Source organism: Ornithodoros turicata, chromosome 4 (assembly GCF_037126465.1).
Source record: "Ornithodoros turicata isolate Travis chromosome 4, ASM3712646v1, whole genome shotgun sequence".
NCBI lineage: Eukaryota > Metazoa > Arthropoda > Arachnida > Ixodida > Argasidae > Ornithodoros > Ornithodoros turicata.
In genome coordinates this window covers 77,909,743-77,934,095 of record NC_088204.1, presented here as the reverse complement: position 1 = coordinate 77,934,095, position 24,353 = coordinate 77,909,743, and the positions used below count along the sequence as shown (strand labels likewise).

General features: G+C 47.7%; 1 protein-coding gene and 1 long non-coding RNA gene across 2 annotated transcripts in view; one reads left to right on the top strand and one right to left on the bottom strand.

Moving 5' to 3' along the window:
* Positions 1-6,403, top strand: part of LOC135393513 (uncharacterized) — a 38,382-nt gene extending 31,979 nt beyond the window's left edge. Inside the window, exons 3-4 of the long non-coding RNA XR_010422664.1 lie at positions 2,197-2,308; positions 6,277-6,403. This is a non-coding gene — a long non-coding RNA (uncharacterized LOC135393513). The remainder of the gene's footprint in view (positions 1-2,196; positions 2,309-6,276) is intronic.
* Positions 1,376-20,150, bottom strand: LOC135393512 (uncharacterized). Its single transcript, XM_064623922.1, has 11 exons — positions 20,013-20,150; positions 16,708-16,893; positions 13,694-13,740; positions 13,136-13,174; positions 12,638-12,673; positions 10,201-10,312; positions 8,398-8,534; positions 7,373-7,420; positions 6,055-6,090; positions 2,853-3,090; positions 1,376-1,468 (listed from the first exon to the last, which is right to left on the bottom strand). Exons 1-11 carry the CDS (start codon positions 20,032-20,034, stop codon positions 1,449-1,451), a joined length of 921 nt encoding a protein of 306 aa, XP_064479992.1. The 5' UTR covers positions 20,035-20,150; the 3' UTR covers positions 1,376-1,448.
* Between the last annotated feature and the right edge of the window lie 4,203 nt (positions 20,151-24,353).

Below are 24,353 nucleotides of genomic sequence, written 5' to 3'. Positions count from 1 at the left end.
CTGCAAACTCACAACTGACAGGAATTTATTTGCGCAGACAAATTTAAACAATCACGAAGGAAAATCTGGTGAACGAAAAAAAAAAAGGTGAATCTCTCCCGATTTGTTGAAAAAGGGAGGCATTTGGTGACACCAAGCATTTATGTTAATGATAGCAGAAACGGTCTCCTGAATCCAGCGGTGATACCGTTTTGTTCTATGAATTGGCTGCTGCTGAGCTGCTGTTATCTGCTGTACATCCCATCAGGAAGAGAGTTAAACAGCCGAAGAGACAGACAAGACAAGTACTGGCTAGAAAGTATATCCTCCAGCAATCCAAACTGTTTACTGTAGGGTTCCTGTAGTCCACGGATCCTCAGATTCTGGGATCTGCTGCAGTTTTTGCCTCTATATTGTAGTTTCCATCAGGATAGCGCACCAAAGAGAGTTAAACAACCGAAGAGACAGACAAGACAAGTGCTGGCTAGAAAGTATCCAGCAATCCAAACTGTTTACTGTACGGTTCCTGTAGTGCACTGATCCTCAGATCCTCGTGCGCGCGGTTTCCGAATGCGAATTCCTCCGGGCGTCGGCGATGGCCCAGGTAATGTTGTCATTTAACAGAGCTGCTTGCCTACCGATTTGGCGTCTAGCTGCTGAGGGAAGGAATGCCATGATTCCTGGACAACTGGTGCTAAGATTCGTACAAAGGCCACATCCCAGTCTTCGCGCAGAAGGTACTCGAATCTGATGCTGATTGAGATGGTTGCTACACCACAGCCCTCCTCGGACGTAGCTCTAGTCAGTAACGTGTTGGCTTGCTGAGTTCAAGATCGCGGGTTCAAACCCGGTCGAGGGCGGTAGCAATGTGGGGGGAGGTAAACATTGCTTCCAGCACCGCGTGTTGGAGATTTCTTGCGCACGTCAAAAGTACCCCCAAGTGATCGAAATCATCCTCAGTCCATACCCTACGGCACGTGCAACGTATGTCGCCGTGCTGTAGGTAGACAAATCTTCCGCGTAACATCAAGACACCATTATTACTTGCTACACGGCATACAGCCTACGTGCCTTATCTCAGCACACAAGGACAAAGCATTTCAAAAGATTCGTTGTGCATATGCGAAGCTTGCGTAAATTTTGCTGTGCGTACCAAGCATGTGCAGTTCCGAGAGACTCCATCTTGAAAGCAGCAACGTGTGTGTCGCATCGGTGTGGCGTAGCTGCAGGAGCAGTGACTGCTGAGTTCCCGATGTGAATGTCTGTCTGTCTTCATAGCGACAGGTTCGTGAATAATGTGCAGTACATGCAGAGCAGACAAATGCTCTTCATGGCAAACGTACCACGAATCAGTGGAGAAAGAAGATACTCAAGCACGAGTGTGGCTTTATTACAGGCAAGGCTGTCCTTTTCTTTATTTTTCAATGCATAACCGAAGCGTCGGCAATATTTTCGTGATACCGTCGCATTCACGGCTTGATTCCGGGGCCTGTAAAAGGAAAAGACTGCTCTTGACGCGGCATATACAACGCTCCTTACCGAGAACACGAATTCTGCTCTTACTGGCATGGCATGACCTACTGACCTACATGACTTACCGACATGACATGACCTACTGACCTACATGACTTACCGACATGACCTACTGACCTACATGACTTACCGACATGACATGACCTACTGACCTACATGACTTACCGACATGACCTATAATGACAAAAGCACTGTCGAGTGCATAACGAAGCTCACTGGCAACAGTCGTGATCCCTATCGTCCCTATCGTGATTTGTTGAGAATGGGAGGTGTGCGCCTTTTTGTGACACCTTTACAGTCATGGTAATTGGCGCAGGAAGACGCATGCACCGCTCTCTCCTAAAATGAGAAGCGGCAATGGTACCATTGTGTGTGTTATGGGACAAAGGCTTATTTTATAGTGTGGACTATGGAGTCTCAACTTCGCCGGCAGACCAGAAGAAGGAACCAAAAAATTGCAGTCTCGATCACGGGGTGGTCTACGCTTATGGTTGTGGTTTTATCTAGACTAGATAGGAAACCAGCTATTACGACAGCAAGAAAGGAAGGGTAATGTAACCTCGTCGTCAATACGTGTAGAAACCGGTAGAATCCATTTGTGAACACGTGTAGGGTATGATGTTTTTCCCTGCTCGTTAGAAAGAACATGGGAAACTTATATTCTCATTATGTTTCCCCCATCAGAAGTTGGAAGATCGCAAAGAAAAGTCGGAGAGAATTACAGAAGTCAAGAAGAGCTGAGCTACTGGGCTTTCCGATTGGTTGCGCCCGGTACGTCACAGGAACAGTTAAGGTGGTGAGAAGACTGAGCGCGTACTTTCTCCGTGTTTCTTATTCAGTTACATAGCCCGTGTATGATATCCACTACGACAGAATTGTACAGTAGAAGCCGCTTTCGAACGCATGTCCAAACCATGACCTACTAGATTATAGCGACCATGTCATATAGGCCCTTCCCTGTGCTGCATTTGGAAGCTAGCGGCGGCGCTACTCATCGGCCCTGTTATTGCTTCCTCAATTTCTACAATACTTTGTACTTCAGCTTACCTTAGTATTTTTGTACAAGCGGTGGATGTCCCACGGGAGACGCTTCTTTCTAATGTTGATCATCATCATCATCATTGTACGCGTTTTCATCAAAAGTTGTTGTCTGCTACGGCCTTCTGCTGCGCGTTCAAAATTCACATTTCCATTGTCCAATCATGACGTAGATCTCGCGGGCCGATGTGCAGCGCTCCTAACGGATCGTGCGGACGGGCTCCTCATAGGGGTTGCCGATTATGATATGGTCGCTATAATCTAGTAGATCGTGGTCCAAACATGTGGTGGTCTTTGCTTACATTGGTCACTGAGTGCGTTGTCTAGTTGTTCCTTTACATCGCCAAGTGGGCCAAATAGGGCACCGCTGTTCTGGCTTATGGCATCTGTTGCTGGCTGAAGGGGAGTGCCTTGTCCAGGCTCTTTGACACCTCCAGTGGAAGGATCGCCCATAAGATAATTGACTAGCCGGAGTAATTCGCACAGAACGCCCGTGACGACTCTGTCGAGCCTCTGCTGGCCCAAATTGTCCAGGATGCACTGCGGGACAACACAAAGGAGGTCCGTCATGTTTGAGCTGCCATTGTGCTACGAGTAGCTGGGGTTGATAAAACACAGTAGGACAAACACCACACATGTGTCTCGCAACACCTAGTTGGGTATTGGGATTTACGCATGGCAGTCCATGAAGAAAACACCACTAGCGGGGCTCGTAAACGCAGCTTCGCCCTGCGGAGCGGAGCGAGCGACGCCCTAGCAGCGCTTAGGAGAAATAAAGAAAGAGAAGATTTCGACTATCCCACTCGTGTTACAGGGGTGTCCGCCGTTAGGCAGGCGCTCTGAACCTTATGCGGGGAACTACCCTTCAGGAGCGCAGGGCTAGTGAACCCTTGTAACAGGAGTGGGATAGTCCAAACCTTCTCACCCTTTATTTCTGCTCGGCGGCTCTAGAATGTGTCTCGCCCCGCTCTACAGGGCGAGGCTGCGTTTCAGTTAACGTCGCAGCACGCTGTACCAACATGAGGGTTGCATGTGTGGTCCCACTGCTAGTGTCTTCACATGGACTGTCATTTATTAATGCACTATTGCCCGTTTGCACAGTATCGTGTTGATACAATGCCATATGCAGGGTGTTAAACCTAACGAGTAAAAAAAATCTATGAAATAATCTACTTGTTAGAGAATTATGGGTCGAGGGTATCCCTTGCATTAACCTGACGGAGAACTGACGGCGGGCGACAATTTGGGCGTCTGGAGACGAGACTTTTCACAATTTTTTCCCAGCTATTACCATTGTAGTGGGGAACGTATTTCGTAATGCGCCTTCTGTTTGTGGCAAAAAAAAAAAAAAAAGCATACACGCACAAGCCGGTACGTTCCATATAGTTACGTACAGTTCAATACAAGAAGTAAGTTCGCCAAAGATAAATTTCGCCGTTGACTTCATAATTTTCGGACAAGTAGATTTCTAATACAACTTTTTTTTTTAACACGTTATGTGAAAGATCCTGCACGCTTTCATACTGAATCACTACAAGCTGTTCCATGAAGCGCGCATTTTACGAGAACGTTTCGCTTAGAGCATATTGGTTAAAGAGACTAGGAAACTTCCCGAGGATCCCATAAAATACCGCCCATGAAATTCACCAAAAATAAAATGTTTGGTGAAAACGGTTCTTCCTGCCGAGAAACTCGTACCCCAGAAATCTCTCGCTACTGAAGTGCGCCGTCTTTTAAGTTAAAAGACTGCGTTTTAGCCGTAAAGTTTTAGCCGTGTGCCGCTTTCTAAGTCAAAATCGCCCTCTGACCTCTCTTTCCCGTTTCTCCTTCCTCACGTGTTCCTCCTCTCGCTTCTTGACAACTACACACGTGCTCCCGGTGCCTCCTTAAATTTCAGGTCCCCCAAGGTCGCCATTTTCCCATGTATTTGTTCCTATCCCGATGCGTGCAATGCCGGAGGCCGCCCTTAGATACCCCATTGTTACCAGACGTTGGCTTGCGTTTGATTGTAGCGCGCTAAAGATCCAGTTGAAGCACAATCCCAGCCAGGCCAGGTCACCGAAGAAGAAATGGACGACTGCGCCTGCGGCGCCCACTGGCGGCGCCTGGTACGACAGGTACGCTATGTGATGCACGCAGCCGTGCACTAGATCCTTCCGATCGCTCAACACGTTTAAAAACGGAACCAAAAAGTGAAACACGACACAGAAAGTTGTTATACGCATTTTATTTGGGCATATAAAGACTAGATTCATTCGCAGAAACAACAAAAACATTTTGCCGCTAAACTTAGCGGGCTGAAGTGATGCGGAACGGCAACAGTGGGGTATCTAGTGGCGGCCTTCTTCGTTGCACGCTTTTCCGAGGTGAGTTTGGGGGACCTGTTAAATTTGTTTTGCACACGGCTCGCACAAAAGAGCCTCGGCTTACATTGCGTATCATTCTATGCGCGCGTGACATCGTCGGTGACGTAAACGGGCGCAGCGGAAACCGGGTCATCTTCCTCCCCACGACACTCCCGCCACGGCTCTCCGTGGCGTGCCAACAAAAGGTGTATCAGCTTCGTATAATTTCGGTACTTAAAGGGGTTGTGAATTCAAATCCAAATATTACACAAAATGATGTTTGAAATGTAGATCTATTGGTGCCAAACATCTCCGCCGAAACCCTTTCACGCTGCGCTTCCGCGCCACGGAGTTATGACGCTTTGAATATGAGGAGATCCTTTCACCCTTGGCTCGCCTCCTCCTTGCCCGATCTCGGTATGACGTAGTACCGAGCGCGCCACGGAAGTGCGGAGTTCCCGTTCTCATGACGACGCCTGTAAACAGGGCCGCGGCGAGCGCTGGGACGCGACCACGGAGTAAGAAGTTCTTACTCCGTGGACGCGACGCAGCGAAGTGAAATGAGCGGAAGGGCTATGACGTAGAGCCATAGAGCAACCGGTCAAGGCGTCACTTCCCGCCGACTTCATGGAGCTGCCTGGCACCGTTTGGCGCCACGGTCGGTGGGGGCCTCAAAAATGGGAGATTTCTAAACCCTGTAGCATAAAAAATAGTAGGAGGTGGGAGGTGGGACTTTGAGTACGGAGTGCGTGGAGTAAGGCGAACAGACTCTATCAGAGACAAAGGTCTATCTGTGTGGTTTCTCAACCCCTTTAAATTCTCTCGAGAGAAAACGCCCGCTTGCCGAACGTAAAACTTCGGCGTCATGTTCTGGAATATATCTCCTGACAAACAAAGACGGGAAAAATTGTTTCATAGTCCCTTTAAGACTGAACAGGATGGCAACGCCGCGTCTGTCGCTTGTGTCATAGCGTACGCATAATGTTCCGTGCACTTTCAAATGTTTCGTGTCGCGATTAGAGTTTGCCAAAGAACCTTGTATAGCTACATGGAATTTCTCTAATGTGATAGTTTGATCGGTGAAACCTTGCCTTAGTTTTATCTACCTATACTCTAGCACAGGTGTATTTATACATAAAGAGACCATAAGATGACTCACTCCAAGAAGTGTGAAAAGGTTGGCGTTGTCCTGTTTCTGCAAAAGTTAGGCGCCGACGGTTAGTTACAAGCATGTGGTTACAAGGCGGTGAGTACACAAACGTAATCTCGCTAGCGGCTTTGCAACTTTTGTTTCAATGTTACCAACTGAACAGTGAACTGCACCGCTTATTTTCTTGTTATTACTACGTCCATGATATGTGATTGGATTTTTGTCCGGCAGATCGCTCGGAAATAGCACGCCACCACCACTGCTGCACAAGATGTCATGTAACGTGGTTCACACTTGCCGCGATTGCGGATGCCAATCAGGAAATATACAATAATTGCTCTACAAGATAATTTTTAAACACCCACGATTGTCATTTATCTTTGTTGCAACACAAACGGTTTTTTTTGCGATTCGGTCCTAACGACAAAAGCCACGGCGACAAGCCACTGCTAAGTGGTCATTTCCACTGCTCTATGTTTACGGGGCTAGATGGCTCTCTACCAGTGGCATGGCTGGGTGGATAAAAACATCCGCTCATTGGTGGTGGCTCCAAGGTCGTGCTGTAGACCAGGTGGTGGTGGGTTTGCGGCGCCCTTGCTGAAAACGGCAAAAGCCAGCCCGCAACCACGAGGCACCAGCAACTGTTTTCGCGGACCGATGTTCTGCGCTGAGTAAATGAGTTCGATGCAGCCAAGTGTGGTGGTCTCTTCTCTGACAGGTCCACAGGTTCGAATCCTACCGCCGTCTGTGCTGTCTAAGGTTTACCCTGAGTTTTCTGGCAGGCTTTACGGACGTCTGTCGGCACAGGGCGCATACTAACCCCCTGTTCCCTACTCTTCCCTGCTGTCATCTCTCCATCTGTCCACGTCTGGGAGCCGCTCATATAGCCACAGTTGCTTCGCGGCGCTAATACAGAATAAAAAATAGATGGCGCTTCTGTCGCTCGCGCGAGCAGTCACCATAGTTGGTCACCGTAGTAAGTGGGAGTAGCCCGGTCAATGCGGAACACCCTGTTATGGAGGCAGTTTTGTCTTGTCTTGTCCTGGATGCGGGAAGTAAATAAGTGGATAGGTCACGTCTTACACAAAGTGTTTCGGCGTAACAAGTTCCGGAACGAGCTAATCCTATAGGTCGGCGATCCTCTGGTAACTTCGTGTATCAGGCCGCTGTCCCATCCAGTCCTACCAACGTACCACACCATAAGCCACCGGAAAATCACCACCAGCTTGTGACGTCCGCGCATGTTTTGTAAGGCAGAGACCCCTCTAGCCTGCCACCACGCGGGAGAAGATGTAGCAACGTTCGAAGTGTAAAGAGGGACATTTACCTTAGCTGGTTGATTTTTAGGACAGGCAACCAAGGTCTCGTTCGAGCACTGCACAAATAGAAGGAATGTTCTTAATACGGTGACACTGGGCACAGAAGGTCATCTATTGAGGAGAACCAGCTACGTCTGAATACAGCCAATACCCCACGTCGGATGTACGAAAGTAGAGAAAAAAATTCCGAGTAGCTGTGCAACCTTTGGTTACTCGCAGCTGAAATATAAGACAGCTGTGTCGCTACGCACTGTGGGCAGACTTTAACACGATTCTTTCTCGGTGTTTGAGAGTTTTTAACATATTATATGTTAATATTGCAACTCAAGCCCTGTTCAGATGTTTAGGAATCTTTACAATCTTTTCTGAACGAATTCGGTGTAGGAACACGGAGGCAAACGGAAGGTTAGAACGTTACGGTTTATATCCTAACTTTTCCAACAACGCCAAGGCTCCCGGCCAACGACCCCCAATACAAGGTTTTCTTCCCCATTAAACCATTTATTGCCCCGCCCGCCGTACACGTTCAACAGCGCCCCCACAAGAATAACAATGCATCAGCTGTCTTAGAGCGCCCCCACAAAGCACACAAGACAAGGACCTTCGCTGAGAACCTTAATCGGCGGAGCCGTCCTGGCGAAAAGCGTGGCGTCTTGCGCTTTTCACTCCCGCCACCTGCATCACCACACCTCACGTGATCACCAACGCCGCATTCTATCCGATGCTTGGGACACACGGCGCACGCACGCTATCCGATGCATAACTCCCCATATATACAGCTCTCGCTGTAATAATAAATTCCTGAATTGTTCCTCGTGGGGGTACGCTCGCGGACGCGAAACACATTGTCTCCAAGGTGCTGCCCACAATTGTCAGCGGTCCAGCTTGCGTTTCTTCATACGCAAAGTTACAGCAAGACCTCAAAATTGGGATTAGTAATCCCTTACTCTATGGTGCCGCGTCAGCTAAAATGTACGTTACACCTACTCGACACAGGAGCACTGTTTGAGTGAACCAAAATGGCGGAACTTACTGTCCCGATGTTGAGTGTCTCAGGCAGCTGGATGACGAGAGGAGGTCCACAGGTCACGTTTTTCGGAACACCGCTACAATACGCTGGTGGATTTGACCCTTTGCAGACGCCCACTATCCGGCCACGGAACTGTTCCGCTGCGTTGGAATACGTGCCACGTTTGTCATTTCTGGAATGCGAATTGATCGCTCGGGCATCTACCCAGAATACCACAGTGTCAGAACGTACATCCTGCTTTTTGGTTTGCCCTGCCCTGGTCAGCGCGTCAAATTGTGAAGTAAATGAACAGCTGTTGTTACGTAGTGCATATCGCTATGTCTGAGGACAACATTTTTTGCACTACTCTAACATCAGCACACGCGGCTCATCAGCATAGGCTCATCAGCACACGGTATTGTGTGATGTAACTGATGGCAACGAGGTCTGGTGTTGCACGGAGTAAGACCCGCTGATGACGTAATATTGACGAAAAAGTCGTCGTTCGGTCAAGTGGCCCACGTGTTGTGATGAGTCTGAAAGCGACGGCAGCCGACTTCCCCTTCTGGCTTACAGACCCAGATAATTCATAAATGAGGATCTTATCGTGATTGCCATATACAATGACAGTGAATAACTGTTATTTCGGCTCTCGTTGGTATATACGGAGAGGCGGTGGAGTGCAAAAATATTCACACGCGGGGCGTTCGCAGCTTGAGTCTGTGAGCGCTGATCAGTTTTAGGGAAGTCTTATGGGGGTAACATATCACGAACCATATTTAACAGAATCTTGAAGCATGGTCGTACCGAGAGGAGGCCAGGGGGGCCGTGGCCCCCCTAAAACTCCAAGGTCGCTTGTGAAAACAGTGCACTCTCTAGTCATATAGGTCGTAATGATTATACTCAGATATGTTATAATAGGAACCTCTGAACACCCACACAGTGCCCAACGTCCGCCTCCAGAAAAAGATGCGGTAGGGGGTGGTGGTCTGCACTCTTGCCCCCCCCCCAGAAGCACTTTGCCCCCCCCCCCTGGAAAAATCCTGGGAACGCCCACGTTTTGAAGCAATATTAGAATATTCCGAGTCGCAACGAGTCAGACGACATAAAACATTAGTAGATTGACGGTCGGAGGTCCATCGGCCTGTCAGGACAATGCGAGCTGCCATATTGAATACTGTGAGAACGTCGGCTACAGCGTTGCTCATTTCTTATAACAGCTAGAACTTTCGGTACAAGGAAACACTAAAGGACAAGACTAGGACAGGACAGGACGCAGTTTCCGCCTTATCTTTTGCAGTTCTGTCCTTTACAGGGTCTTGTATGGAGTGTACTAGCGATTATACATGCCATATCTCTAATGCCCCATTAGGGGCTCCTGATCTGCTATGAGGCATCACCTGTTTGACCGCAAAGCCTCGTTAACAGACCATTGGGTTCTCCTGTGGGGCCACTAAGCACACCTGATGGGCAGTTGGATATCCTTTGTTGGGCCCCCAGTGGCCCTGTTGTACCATCAGGCCTTTTTGTGGGGCCGTTCGGTACACTGAAGGGCTGTGGGACAGCATTTGTCGGACCGCTAACAGTCCTATTGGACCACTATGGAGTTGTTAATGGGCCGACAAGCTGTTTTGATGGTTCATCAAAATATTGTAATGGACCATTAGAATTTCTGGTGGAGTCTTTGGGATTTCTAGATCTGAGCTCAATGCAAGATCAACTGCAAACCCATGCACTTCAATGAGATCTGCGGTACTTTGAGAAGGCAAAAATTCTGACTGATCGGAGACTCTAGCCTCATTTATCGAGATACTGAAAAGCACTTACGATTAGGCAGGCCCAGCACGCGGTACGCTATTATGAGGATGTCTTCCAACAGGAATCCGACGGACACGAAGTAGTCGCCAGGTTTGGCGTTCCTCAATCCAACAAGCAAACACTTTCGAGAAAGGAACAGTAAGGGATTGCAATCACACACCGAGGAAGCCGGGGATACCTTCTTTTCAGCACTTCCCGGGATACCCACCAAGAAACGTTCACTAGGGACCACTGGATGGCAGGCTATGAAGGATGCAAGTGATTGCGAAAGGACGTTCCTTTATTCTGCTTTCAACACAGTGCTTTAAAGTGCACCTAAAGAACCGTTTTTTGTTCTGTTCGATGTAGACGTGGTAGCGAATTATTTCAATGTATCCTTCGATGTCACCCAGCGTGATGACGACTCAATGCTGTTGTTTCAGTTTATTATTGCGCCGTAACGCGCGGCAGACAGATATGTTAGGAAGAAGACATTTGAACTTTTTTCCGTCTTGCAAGACTAGCAACTCGAATGCTATGTCACAATTTGCAGCAGTAGAAAACCAGCAATACCATTGGATGACCTGTAGTGTAGCACACACAGCCCATACCGTGACTAAGACGAGGGCGTAGGCAGGCAGCGCACAAGCGATGTGATCCAATGATGTGTTCCAAATTAGACTGATTAAAAGATGCGTAAGAAGCCGTCCAATGCAACTGTGTCCATAGTAGGCTATTTTTGGATAACATATATCGTGGCACTGCGAGATGCTGGTTGCAACGCTCGCGTCTGACATCTGGAGCCGCCCCGCAAGCATACCACGAAATTCAAGTAATTCAAGTAATTCACAGAAAGCCAAAGAGTGCCGGCGCAACAATGCGAACCTAGAGTGATTGATTGAAAAACGAAAACTATGGATATTTGCAACGTGAAGCCCCCCCGCCCCTCCTCACTGCCGTTAGAAGCTCTGTAAACAAAGAAAAGGAAACGCTCGTTCGCAGTGCAGATATCGTAAATTCAGATTCTATTCATTCCTGCTTTATACTGTCCAACCAACCTGCCAGGGCGCCCTCTCTGCCCCCTCTCCGCCCCCTCCCCGTCGGAACGTCCCCGGACATGCTACTTCAGTACACCTACACGCATTGGCTTTTTGGTGAATTGCTTCAATTTCATCCTCCGTTAGGTGCTTAAAAGCTCTATTTCTTTGTGTAGTCCCTAACGGAGCTTGCTTCGGGCGGGGGGGGGGGGGGGGGTATATTTACTAGACGAAAGAAAAAAAAAAAAAAAAAACGGGAGAAAGTCAGCTAAACGGGACGTTGGCATCCCAAGCAGCACAATGTACTGAAAGTCGAGTGCAATAGGGGTGGACGGTATGTGTCTTATCAATGTTCTTTAGTTTCACGAGTCTGTTGAAGGCCTTCCACCTACCCGTTCACCCCTATTGCACTCGACTTTCAGTACATTTTGCTGCTTGGGATGCTATTCCACAAAGAAAGAAAATACATGAAAGAAGAATAAGATAAATAAAAAAGAAAAGAAAAGAAAATAATTAGGAAATAAAGGATAAAAACTAACAAACGGCGAAAGAAGGATGAGATAGATTAAAGACAAAGATGACAAAAAAAAAAGATGACTAACAAACGGTGAAGGAATAATGAGATGGATTACAGAAGATGACTTTAAAAGGAAAGCATGAGGTTAATGCGTTGAGGGTGAGAGTGGGGCACTGAAGAATGAGATTGCATGACTGGAGTTCACAGGCTGTTCATGAGACATGAATCGCTCGCTCGCTTGCTTCGGCTCTATGCTCCGAGGTTATGTCTAGCAGACGTGTCTTTATGCGCCTCATAGCAGCAGTGTCGCTCACGAGAAAAGCACTCTCGGAGGGAATGATTGTGTGTTCTTTATGCAGTCGTAGTGGCAAACCATTGCCATGGATACAAGCGCTTCAGACTGTTCAGACACGCCGACTTCCGCGAAGGATGTTAAGTACGGTGTGCAGCGCGCCGAGGTTTCGCCGCACGTCAAAGAACCCTCCTCAGGTGGGCAAATATTATTCCGCACACCGACCACTGCGATGTCGCTCACGAACATAGTTGTCTCGCGAGGTAATGTCACGAATTATCAATTATCAAACCATTGTCTCCTCGGGCAGTCGACACTTTTAGTTGGCGACACGACCGCTAGGGGCATTTGCGGAGCAGCTCTTGAGATGAGACTCGTGCATCACGAGCAGTTCACTACTCCAAGAATGCGATGTAAGATAAATAGTGAAATATCGGCCACTCAGAAGGGTTACGGTTAAATATTTGTTGAAGTCCACACCATGGTGGCACAAAAGGTGATGAATGCTTCGGGTCTCTACCCGCCATAGCAGGCGCTCACAATGTGGTGCCGCTACAGCACCAATATCGCGTTTTGAAGAATGCGCGAGTGAGACAAGTAAAAAGTATCAAGGTTACTTACCCCCAGCAGGCGTACGACTCCAGCTACTATCCCGTTCTGGAACAAGAGCATGATGAAGAACGCATTAGCAAGCTATACTCTTAGTTACTCTACATTGTGTGGTCACGTGTGATGAATGAACCCGAAATGAAGAAATCCAAGTGCAACGAAATATCTCGCGATAACAATTCGCGCAGCATGACCGTGGCGAAGAAATGAATTCATTCAAAACAATGATATCGAAACCACAGTGTTTCGGCTTCACTGCCGCTGTGCGTCGCCTGCTGTCACTCATTTCGTCAGTTGCTGTTATCGCTTGGATTAACTAGCATTGGCTCTGTTGCTGAGAAGTCCTTTCCTACACCTTAGCTTCTAAGATTATGAGAATTGTAGAGGACGAACGCTGTCAGATTCCCACGAATCGGCCAGTCATGTTCCGAAACTGACGTTAAACTCTGGGTTTGTCTTGTATTGGTTCAGGATTATATTAATACTTAAAACAAACACCAATCGACTTACGTGGTTCGGCGTACAGAACTGCAAGTCGTTTCCAACGCACTGGAAGGAATTTGAAACTACTGTCAACATGAGCTACAAGCCAACGAAAACTGCTATTCCCGCACAAGTACCGCAGGACAAGAGAACTGTCCACATCTGCGCACACAAGGGAGACAAAGCTTTCTCTACAAAAAGTCAGCAATCACGGACTATAAGTGCTAAACTGTGTAAGATGTACACTCCTTGAAAGATTCTGTAAGTTTAAACACAGCAGATATACTCTATTTTTCTACTTTGTAACATGCAGACGTCGCTGATATCCCGTGTCACAAAATGCTGAAACACCTTGATACTAATGGCTGATTAATAAAAGTCCGACATGACACATTTAATGCGATTTACGGAGCTTGACTAACGCCGTTAAAAGTTTTAGCCTTAATCATTCCTGTCGTTGTTGCAACGCATGTCACAGTTCCTCCACCACCGGGAAAGCGGCTTGAGCGTCCGCAATAATTTGCTCACGTGTCTACGGTAAAGTGCTAGTTTGTTGCCTCTCAAATGCAAAGCGAGTCGACTTACATTACCCAGGTTGAAAAGGTTGGAGAGCGTGATGTTGATGCAGGGACCTAAAATAACACATTTACACGTGGTAGCAGGAATATGTGTAATCCCGCTCACTTCTCAGACATCGTTCGAATAACAGAATTATTAGGAAGTTTTAGTGAATCGATTTCACTCGAACGGTGCACGAACGGTTCTGCCGCTGCCAAATCAGTGGACTCTATTCCGAGTGACTCCCCCTTCTCATTAGCGAGTTCTTGTGAGTCGTTGTTCCTCAAACGGTTCGCGAACACCTTCGCGGATGACCAATAAGAAGGTGAAGTGACCCAGAACGTAATCATCTGATTGGGTCGTGGCGAAATCGTTCGCGAACGTTTCAGTGAAAATGATCACTAAAACTCCCTATTGGCCCTCCGCGAAACCGTTCGCGAATCGTCTGAGTGAGAACGATTCACTAAAACTCCCTATTGGCCCTCCGCGAAACCGTTCGCGAATCGTCTGAGTGAGAACGATTCACTAAAACTCCATATTCGCCCTCCGCGAAACCGTTCGCGAACCGTCTGGGTGAGAACGATTCACTAAAACTCCCTATTGGCCCTCGCGAAACCGTTCGCGAACCGTCTGAGAGAGAACGATTCACTAAAACTCCCTATTGGCCCTCGCGAAACCATTCGCGAACCGTCTGAGTGAGAACGATTCACTAAAACTCCCTATTGGCCCTCCGCGAAACCATTCGCGAACCGTCTGAGTGAGAACGATTCACTAAAACTCCCTATCGGCCCTCCGCGAAACCGTTCGCGAATCGTCTGAGTGAGAACGATTCACTAAAACTCCCTATTGGCCCTCCGCGAAACCGTTCGCGAATCGTCTGAGTGAGAACGATTCACTAAAACTCCATATTCGCCCTTCGCGAAACCGTTCGCGAACCGTCTGAATAAGAACGATTCACTAAAACTCCCTATTGGCCCTCGCGAAACCGTTCGCGAACCGTCTGAGTAAGAACGATTCACTAAAACTCCCTATTGGCCCTCCGCGAAACCATTCGCGAACCGTCTGAGTGAGAACGATTCACTAAAACTCCCTATCGGCCCTCCGCGAAACCGTTCGCGAATCGTCTGAGTGAGAACGATTCACTAAAACTCCCTATTGGCCCTCCGCGAAACCGTTCGCGAATCGTCTGAGTGAGAACGATTCACTAAAACTCCATATTCGCCCTCCGCGAAACCGTTCGCGAACCGTCTGAGTAAGAACGATTCACTAAAACTCCCTATTGGCCCTCGCGAAACCGTTCGCGAACCGTCTGAGTAAGAACGATTCACTAAAACTCCCTATTGGCCCTCCGCGAAACAGTTCGCGAACCCTTTGGAGTGAAAACGATTCCCTAGACCCAGCTATTGCGTATGGTCGCATTCCGAGTGCTCACCATCTGTCTGAACTATAGACGAACAAAAACGGGCAGACAGTTCATAATCAGGATGCGCACCTCCCGCAAGGCAGATAAGGCCAGCCACAAAGCCAAAGGCGACTGTAATGCGAGACACCTGTGCAGGCACCCCTCGGCGGGTACAGCGCAACTAGTCCGTACATATTTTTTTTATTTCTTTTTCCTCTGTGCTGTACGGTAAAGCCATGTGCGGGAACGGCGGTGCGTGAGCTGTGACTAGAGTTGCAAAATTTCCGGAAATTTTCAATCGCTCGAAAAAAAAAAAAAAGAAAACCCGGTTATTTTCCAGTTTTTTCCCGAAAAATTTGAACAAATGGAAACAAACGTGGTTACTGCTGAGTCGAAGCAGCCAAACCACAGCATACAATGAGGTAGAAGCCTTAGTAGTGTTCATCCTCTAGGCATAAATGCAGAGCAGACCATACCATCAGACTGCTGTCTACTGAGCGATAGGTAATTAGAGCAACCCGTCCACTCCGACCACAAGACCAGAACTCCGACATTATGTGAACGCGATGGCGATTGCTTGGAGCGGCCAGACGGAGCTCTAAGTTGGTGGTTGTTGGCGGATTGGAGGCACCTAAGGCACTGTTGGCGGTTTGGAACGCATCCAAGGCACGAAAATTTACATTTTTGAATTTTGTCGCCTGGAAATTTTGGGCAATTTTTCCGGAGACGAGAAAAAAACCCGAAAAAACTGTTTTTTCCCCCAAAATTTCCGGTTTTTTTTCCGGGGCTTCTAGCTGGGACACCGTTGTGCTCCTACCATAGCTCACCGTAGCTACCACGAGCTACGTTCTTCTCAACATGTCCACTGTTGAGAACGGATGTGTGTCTGCTTCCTTAAGGGCTGTGTATATACAGCGTCGACGAGCGAGCGAGCGCAACGAGGTTGACTGCCGTCGGAGCGTATATACTCGAGCGGCAGAGAACGTTCAACGTCAATCACCGCGATCCGGCAATCCGGCAGCGATGGGCACATTTCATGCTGTCGTTGAGCGACAATGCTGTCGCTCACACAATCATACGTGTACGTGCTTCATGTCGAGAAGAAGAAGCAAAGAAAAATGGCGGCGTCCAGGGAACACGTCTAACACGTGTATGGCGGGCCGTAACACGTGCAAGTAGACACAGAAGTTGCTATGGCCACGCACGTGCTCGAGGAAGCAAACGTCGCGCTTCTTCACGACGAAGTATAAACAGCACATCAAAGCCAGCGCAGCGTGCCGTAAGCGCCCGATCGCGCTGGGCGACGCTGCACGAGCTACGCCCTTGGAATATAAACAATATAATATACGATCATAACGTGCTGGCTCGCTGAGCTCAAGATCGCGGGTTCGATCCCGGCCCATAGGGCGGTAGCAATGTGGCGGAGGTAAACATTGCTTCCAGCACCGTGTGTCGGAGATTTCTGGTGCACGTCAAAAGAACCCCAGGTGGTCCAAATTATCCGCAGTCCTACCCTGCGGCACGGGCAACATGTCGCCACACTGCGCAGACAAATGTTACGTGTAACATCACAGTACCATTATTATTAATCATGTGCACGACTATTATGCCAAGACAGGGTAATTTCCGCCATACTTGCCTGAAGGTGGACCTGTGGTGGTGGAAGCGGCCGTTGTGGAAGCAACAGTCGTAGAAGCGGCAGTTGTCTGCGTTGGACACCCAGGTCCAGAAGTTGTCGTTGTCGGAGGGGGCGTAGTGGCCGGAGTAGTAGATGCTGGAGGACATCCAGGTGGGGGAGTAGGAGTAGTTGTCGGCGCACATTCACCTGCAAGAAAGACAATCAATGCTTTCATCTGCAAATCACTCATGCCCAAGAATTCGCGACTAAATGTAAAGCAAGCTTTACCTTTGATGTAACTTAGATAGGCCATGCATTAGGAATCTAAAAGCGCGTCAAACACATTCCGCTGCCTGCGCTTTGCATTCGTACGGTGGTGGCACGTAGCCTGCGTCGCGGCAAAGCTTTTAATGCGGTTTCTTTGTGTGAATATTGGGGTTTTCGAGGTTCCATTTAGGTTCCAAATTTGCAATATCGATAGAAAACTTCATTTGCTGCACTGAAGCGCTGGGGTGAAGCCCACCAGAATCATGCGCCATGTATTTCGAACAGCTACTTCGTGCACAGTTTGAGACCCGTATGGGAAATTGGAATGTCGTGCAGCATTCGTGAAATAGTGTGACAGGCTATTGTCTTACCGGATGCGCGGGGACAATGAGCAGGGGACAATTTTCGCTGTCCTTAACTCACATATCACTGTCTATAACTTGTGACTTAACACTACAGAAGGTCGTGATGTAGAGTCGTGCCTCGTTAATATGGACCCCGTTAATATGGACAACTCGAATTATGGACGATCTTTGTGAGGACCAAACTTCTTCAGCGTATTTTGGTCTCGTTAATATGGAAATTCGCTTTTCGGACAACGGACGGTCCAGCAAGGTACAAACCATATGTAGTCCACGTATTTTCGTCTCGCTATTATGTACGGTATCGGTATGGAGGGCAAGCCTCTGCCCACACAGTGACCAGTGTTCCTGAATACACATACCAAGTTTTACGTTCGGCAAGCGAACGGTTTTCTCACAAGAGAATTTAAACGAAGTACCGAAGTTATACGAAGCTCATACACCTGGCGACGCCCCACGGCGACCGGTGGCATAAGCGCCCTGCGGAGAAACTTGACCCTGGCACCGCTCTGCACGATAACGTCACCGACGATGGCGCCCCTCACGGAATGGAACGCTCACGATTGTCTAACGTCTGTGCTAACCCAACGTTACATTACAGCCTCACGGCAGAAGCCACTTGGGGGGGGGGGGGTATATGTTTATTCACACAAAAGGAGAAAGCCACCTAGGGCCATGCCTGGTAGTAGTCAAAAAGCGAGAGGGAAGAGGAACATCGAGGAGGGTTCCAGGGAATGATATCAACTGCGCACGCTTAACAGTCAGCGCATTTTTATCGTGAAACGTTTCTTGTGTACGAGCTTCTCCACAATGAAAACCGTCTGAAAAAGAGAGAGAGAGAGAAAGAAAGATGCCCGGGACAAGTGGGGCCCAGCACGGCGTTGTTCAACATCGGTGTAGTACTTTCGGCTGTCGCACCTTCCAGAAGAGGCTGATGCTAGCAGTCGTCTGCGCATGGCCACGCAACTTGTCAGCTCTAACTGTAGCGAGTTTAGGAGGCAGCAGAGAATGAAGCAGAGGAGTGTCAGTAGCGATGATGATGGTAATGCCATGTGGCTTCTTCAGCAGACGACAAGTGGCGCGCATCTGCGGACCAGTATCATTAATGGCGGATGTCGTCCTGGTCTATACTTAAAGTATGTTAAAGTAGTAGGTCTGAGACGCATCTGACGCGCAACTACAAGTTTTCCCTCCTATTTAATCCACAAACCGCTGATTTAGTCCTTATACCGTGGAATTTAATCCTCATGCCGTCACTTTTAATCCTTGTTTCGCGGGATTCAACCCTTATGCCGCCACTTTTAATCCTTATACCGTGGGATTTAATCCTTCTGTTAAATTTAATCCTCGTGCTGCCAATTTTAATCCTTATGCCGTGGAATTTAATCCTAAATTCTCGAGTAGTCTTTTCATTACTCTTTTCACTACAATGTGACAATGTAGGACTGCCTGCATGATTTATGACCAGTTTTGACTATTTCATTGTTTATGGCTATAAATTGGCCTTTTTGTGACTATCACTGCTTAATGCACTACTATGGGATGGCATGGGACTATTTCATGATTTATGACTTGATACGACTATTTCGTTGATTATGGCTATAAATTGGCTTTTTTGTGACTATCACTGCTTACTGCACTACCATGGGATGGCATGGGAGCATTGCATGATTTATGGCCTGATATGACTATTTCCTCGTTTAAGGCTATAAATTGATTTTTTTTGTGACTCTGCCTACTCTATGCACTACTATGGGGTGGCATGGGACTACCTGCATGATTTATGACCTGTTATGAGTATTTCCTTGTTTACAACTATAAATCTACTTTTTATGACTATGAGTACTAATTGAACTACGATTTATGTCCCATACTACCATAGTGGCGCATAGAGTAGTCCTAGTCATAAAAAGTCAAATTATAGCTGTAAAGAAGGAAATAGTCAAAGCAGGTCACAAACCATGCAGGTAGTCCATACCATCCCATAGTAGTGCATAGAGTAGGCACTGTGATAAAAATTTAATTGATAGCCGTAAACAAGGAAATAGTCAAAACAGGTCATAAATCATGCAGTTAGTCCCATATATACTATCCCATTGTAGTGCATAGAGCAGTAAAAGTCACAAAAAGTCAATTTATACATGTAAACAAGGAAATAGTCATATGAAGTCATAAATCGTGCAGGTAGTCCCATATCATCCCATAGTAGTGCATGGTGGAGGCATAGTCATAAAAAGTCAATTTATAGCCATAAACAAGGAAATAGTCACATCAGGTCATAAATCGTGCAGGTAGTCCCATCCCATCCCATAGTGCATGGAGGAGGCATAGTCATTAAAAGTCAATTTATAGCCATAAACAAGGAAATAGTCACACCTGGTCATAAATGATGCAGGTAGTGCCATACTATCCCATAGTAGTGCATTGAGCAGTGATATCCACAAAAAGTCAATTTATAGCCTTAAAGGAGGAAATAGTCAAAACAGGTCATAAATCATGCAGGGAGTCCCATACTATCGCATTGTAGTGAACAGAGTAATGTAAAGGTAACCCGCGAATTTAGGATTAAATTCCACGCCATAAAAATTAAAACTGGTAGCACAAAGATTAAATTTAACAGAAGTAGGATAAATCCCACGGCATAAGGATTAAAAGTGGCGGCATAAGGATTAGAGGAGCATAGAAGTGACACTTAACATGACTCGGAATCCCGCTTCATTTGTGAAGCTGTCCACAAGGAGTCGCCATGCAAAATATTTCCGATCTGCGGCGTAATGTCACTGCGCAATACACTTCACAAAAGACGGTCGGAGAACGGCAGCCGCGGGAGAGAGACACGAGCCCCGCGTGACGTAGAAGCTACTCTGCGCCTTTTTCTTTGTTTTTTTCATCTCGGCTCGCGCGCCGCTTATACATGTTTCAGCTGTGCCGTTGGACGTCACTGGTCACGTGCCGTAGCCCGTGATACGTCACTCCGTCTTCGGCTTCGCTTCGGCGCTCTTCGGATGTGGAGAGCGTTCTTTAAAGCTGTGTGGAACGGAGCCTTGCGCGCAGGTCCCCCAAACTCACCTCGGAAAAGCGTGCAACGAAGAAGGCCGCCACTAGATACCCCACTGTTGCCGTTCCGGATCACTTCAGCGCGCTAAGTTTAGCGGCAAAATGTTTTTGTTGTTTCTGCGAATGAATCTAGTCTTTATATGTCCAAATAAAACGCGTATAACAACTTTCTTTGTCGTGTTTCACTTTTTGGTCCCGTTTTTAAACGTGTTGAGCGATCGGAAGGATCTAGTGCACGGCTGCGTGCATCACATAGCGTACCTGTCGTACCAGGCGCCGCAGGCGCTGCAGTCGTCCATTTCTCCTTCGGTGACTTGGCCTGGCTTGGATTGTGCTTCAACTGGATCTTTAGCGCGCTACAATCCACGCAAGCCAACGTCTGGTAACAATGGGGTATCTAAGGGCGGCCTCCGGCATTGCACGCATCGGGATAGGAACAAATACATGGGAAAATGGCGACCTTGGGGGACCTGCTTGCGCGTGCTCTCTGGGTTACTTGCGCTCATCGTTCTTTCGCAGCAGCTCATTTTATTTGTTGTAGAAGACGTTGCAGCAAAAAACTAAAAATATTTTTGGGGTCACTTCCATGGCATGAGGATTAGATTCAACGGTATCAGGATTAAATACGATGGGAAAACCTGTAGTTATTGTCTTCTCTATAGCCGCGTTTGCATGAATGCGACACAAGCGAAACCGGAGAGAAGACGATACGACAAAGGGTGATATTAGGGAGTTCCTAGCCACGCTCCGTTTTGGATATGTAGGTTAGTCTACACTGGCAGAAGCAGCAGGGCTTGCAGCTGCAGAGCAGATTTCGTAGTCATCCCGACTAGGAGTAACGGACGACGCAACTAGCCCGCAGCCGAACGCCGCTTACCATAATCCTTTATTCTTCCCTCGATACGCATCGTATGTTTACATGCACAATCTGAATGCGCATCCACCGTCTCGATCCACCTCTGTTTAGCGGATTGAATACGATACGCTCTCCTAACGAATTGACCCGTTTACATGAGCGGATTCGATTCGATAACTGAATACGATACGCTTGTGTCGTATATATGTAAACGCGGCTCATGGGGCTGCTTCATGCTTTCTCAACTAGACCCAAGTCTGTTCTCCTGGTACCGACAAGTTTTATCTGAGTTGTGAGACACGCGTAGCTAAAAGCGTGTTGGGAAATAATTATCGTATGACTTGACCACAGAAGAAAATAAACGTGTAGATACCTTTGCTCTTCTTTATCTTGGGCATTTTCGGTGCCTTTGTCTTCTTCGGTTTCTTGGGTTTCTTTGCTGCGTCAACTTCCAAGGGAAGTAGTACGCATAGTACTGCTACTAGCAGTATGACGTAGCGAAGGGGCAGCGCCATAACGATGTCTGTCTCTCGTCGTTCAGCTCACGAATTGAAAGGTTACGCGGTACCTTAAAAGGGGGGGGGGCGGAAAGCGAAGACACCTGTGACCCTCTTTCGTGCAACCAGCGACAACGTGGTCGAACACCCACATTGATACAACGCGCACAATGATTCGTCAATGGCATATGGCGTATCGCTCTCTCTTTAGACAGGGAAGGAAAGCGAAAATAATTTTTGAGGGTTCAAATTCGCAACAACTAGGGGAAAGAAATACGGGGACGAAGAAATTGGGAATGTAGATCTGAATTAGCACGCATAGTTACCTACCTCTAGCCCTGCATGATCTTCTTTGAAGGTCTAGTAAGATCAATGGCACAAAGTGTGAAAAAAAAAAGAAGGTAGACTAATAGCACAATAAAGAACCACAACTTTATTAAAGTGATAATGAGTGTGTGTGGGGGGGATTATCGCCACAGAGGGGGTGATACCCAACCCCATTGCTGCTGCCTGCTTTTAATGAGGTGAAATGGACTGAGTCGCCTCACAGTCATTAGTCCTGAGTGCTTTTAGTGCAGAGCGTTTGTGGGTTGGATTTCGCCATGAACCAAGCAATAGCCCGATAGTTTGAGCACGGACTATACGTGCTTTTGAGCAGGGGCGGATCTAGGATTTTTCCGAGGGGGGGGGGGAGAGTCCGCTATGGACAAGTGCCAGGTGCATGCTGGGATTGGTCTATTGAACCCTTTGTTCAAGACTGGAATTGAGGAGGGGGGCGGACCCCTGGACCACCACCACCCCTAGATCCGCACCTGCTTTTGAGGAAGCTTTTGGAGGTGGTACTCCACAGGTCTCCGGCCTCGTTTGCTCAATCTCGTGCTCTGCGTGACCAAAAGGACAGTTCCATGTGGCACAAGAACGTGGGCTAGCGAAGTGAGGATCTTTGATGGGACATCCGATGGAACATTCATAGCTTGGCAGTGTGCAAGAACAGTACGAGTGGCTTCACTTGAAACATGTCGAAGCAACAGGAGACAGACGGTCAGTGTTACACTGGCATCTGGTTTATTGGAACAGCACAGGGAACGACTAGAGGTCGCTTGAGATTTGCCAGGTTTATCGTTGCCATTATGTCGTATTAGATTAGATTAGATATAGATTAGGCAAAAGAAAGGAGGTAAAGGTTGGAACTTTCAGCAGCCACCATTATGTCAGAAATCATTCGATCACTGGTCGTAATCGGCTCGATGTGTGTGGTGCTTTCGACAACAGCGAGACATGAAAGCGACTGTTGCGTAGACATACAGTTACCATAACGCAGACTACTGTCTATGAAATAGGTCTCAAGTTGTCCAACGTTTCCGTTTCCTTTTTGGATCCCAAGTAGGCGTAGTACAGGTTGGGACAAAAGTTTACGGAACACGCGAGCGGCGTATTTTTTCGTCGGTACGACACCCTAGCGGCTGGCGGAAGCGGGTGAGTTCACTGCTTCGGAGGGGTGCAAGCGTGCGATGCCAGAGAGACAGCGGTAGTTCCGGTATCGCCTGGTTGTTTGGGAAGTGGAAGCTACCGCTGTGTGTCGCTAACAGCGTACCCTTCCACCCCTCCGAAACAGTCAACTCACCCGCTTCCTGCAGCCGCTAGGGTGTCGCACCGAAGAAAAAGTACGCCGCTCGCGTGTTCCGTAAACGTTTGTCCCAACCTGTACTAACAGCAACAACAACAACAAACATATTTTAATGATTACGATTGGGTAGAGCGTAGGAGCCCCATTCGCGCCTCAAAAGTAAAAGACACTTGTCAGGGTTCTGCTGCTTCCCACAAGTATTTAGCGCAGAACGCTCGTCCGAGGACCTGGTAGACTGCTCAGCATAACATGTCAGTAACATTTGGTCGCCCCTGTTACATTTGGTCGCCCCTGTTACATTTGGTCGCTGATCGACCGGGCCAAAACATTGCGAATTGTTAGGTAATGATTCGCAGCTGTTTTCAGCTACGGCTATCTGCAGATGCACCGGCGCTTATTTGGGATCCTGGCGTGGGTGCCAACATAATTGCATTGAACGTAATGTTAGCGACAGCGAGGAGGACTCGGTGATGCCTATGACTTGAAGAGCTCATCGTTGTTAGCATAGTTCTCTACTAGGGGGGTCTCGTCACGACGGAACTAGCGGATGTACTAGGCGAACTTTCTTTGGTGCGCTCTGTAGTCAATTTAAATTTCATTAATAATTGGACTCGCATTAGTAGAAGCGAATAAACATGTACTCTAAACTTAACGAGCAGCGATTATTTTTCTTTAAACAGCGATCAGAGCAGCATCCCAAGCAGCGCAAAATCTTGGCCCAATATCGGTAATAGAGGTCCAATATTGGTCCAATCGGGAAAATATTGGGCATCTATTACCGATATTGGGGCAATATATTGTGCTCCTTGGGATGCAAGCATTTTCTTTTTGCAGGTGGGTTACAAGCTCTGGAGATCTGGATTCTGAGATCGATATATGTCGCTACTAAATGATTAATTATCTTAAATTCATTAATCAACTTACAAGATTTGAGTATTAGAGGAGTTTGTGCAATGTTGCGATTGAATTGGGGCATCCATTATTTGAAGCCGTATCTTTAA

What these genes read in the sequence shown, in the direction of transcription:
- LOC135393512 (XM_064623922.1), bottom strand. Translation starts at nt 20,034, where the DNA reads ATGAAGCGGGATTCCGAGTCAT. An exon ending in CTAAAAATCAACCAGCTAAG is followed by an intron (nt 6,091 to 7,372) that starts GTAAATGTCCCT and finishes TAACTTTTGCAG; the next exon opens with AAACAGGACAACGCCAACCT. An exon ending in ACCTTTTCACACTTCTTGGA is followed by an intron (nt 3,091 to 6,054) that starts GTGAGTCATCTT and finishes GTTGTCCCGCAG; the next exon opens with TGCATCCTGGACAATTTGGG.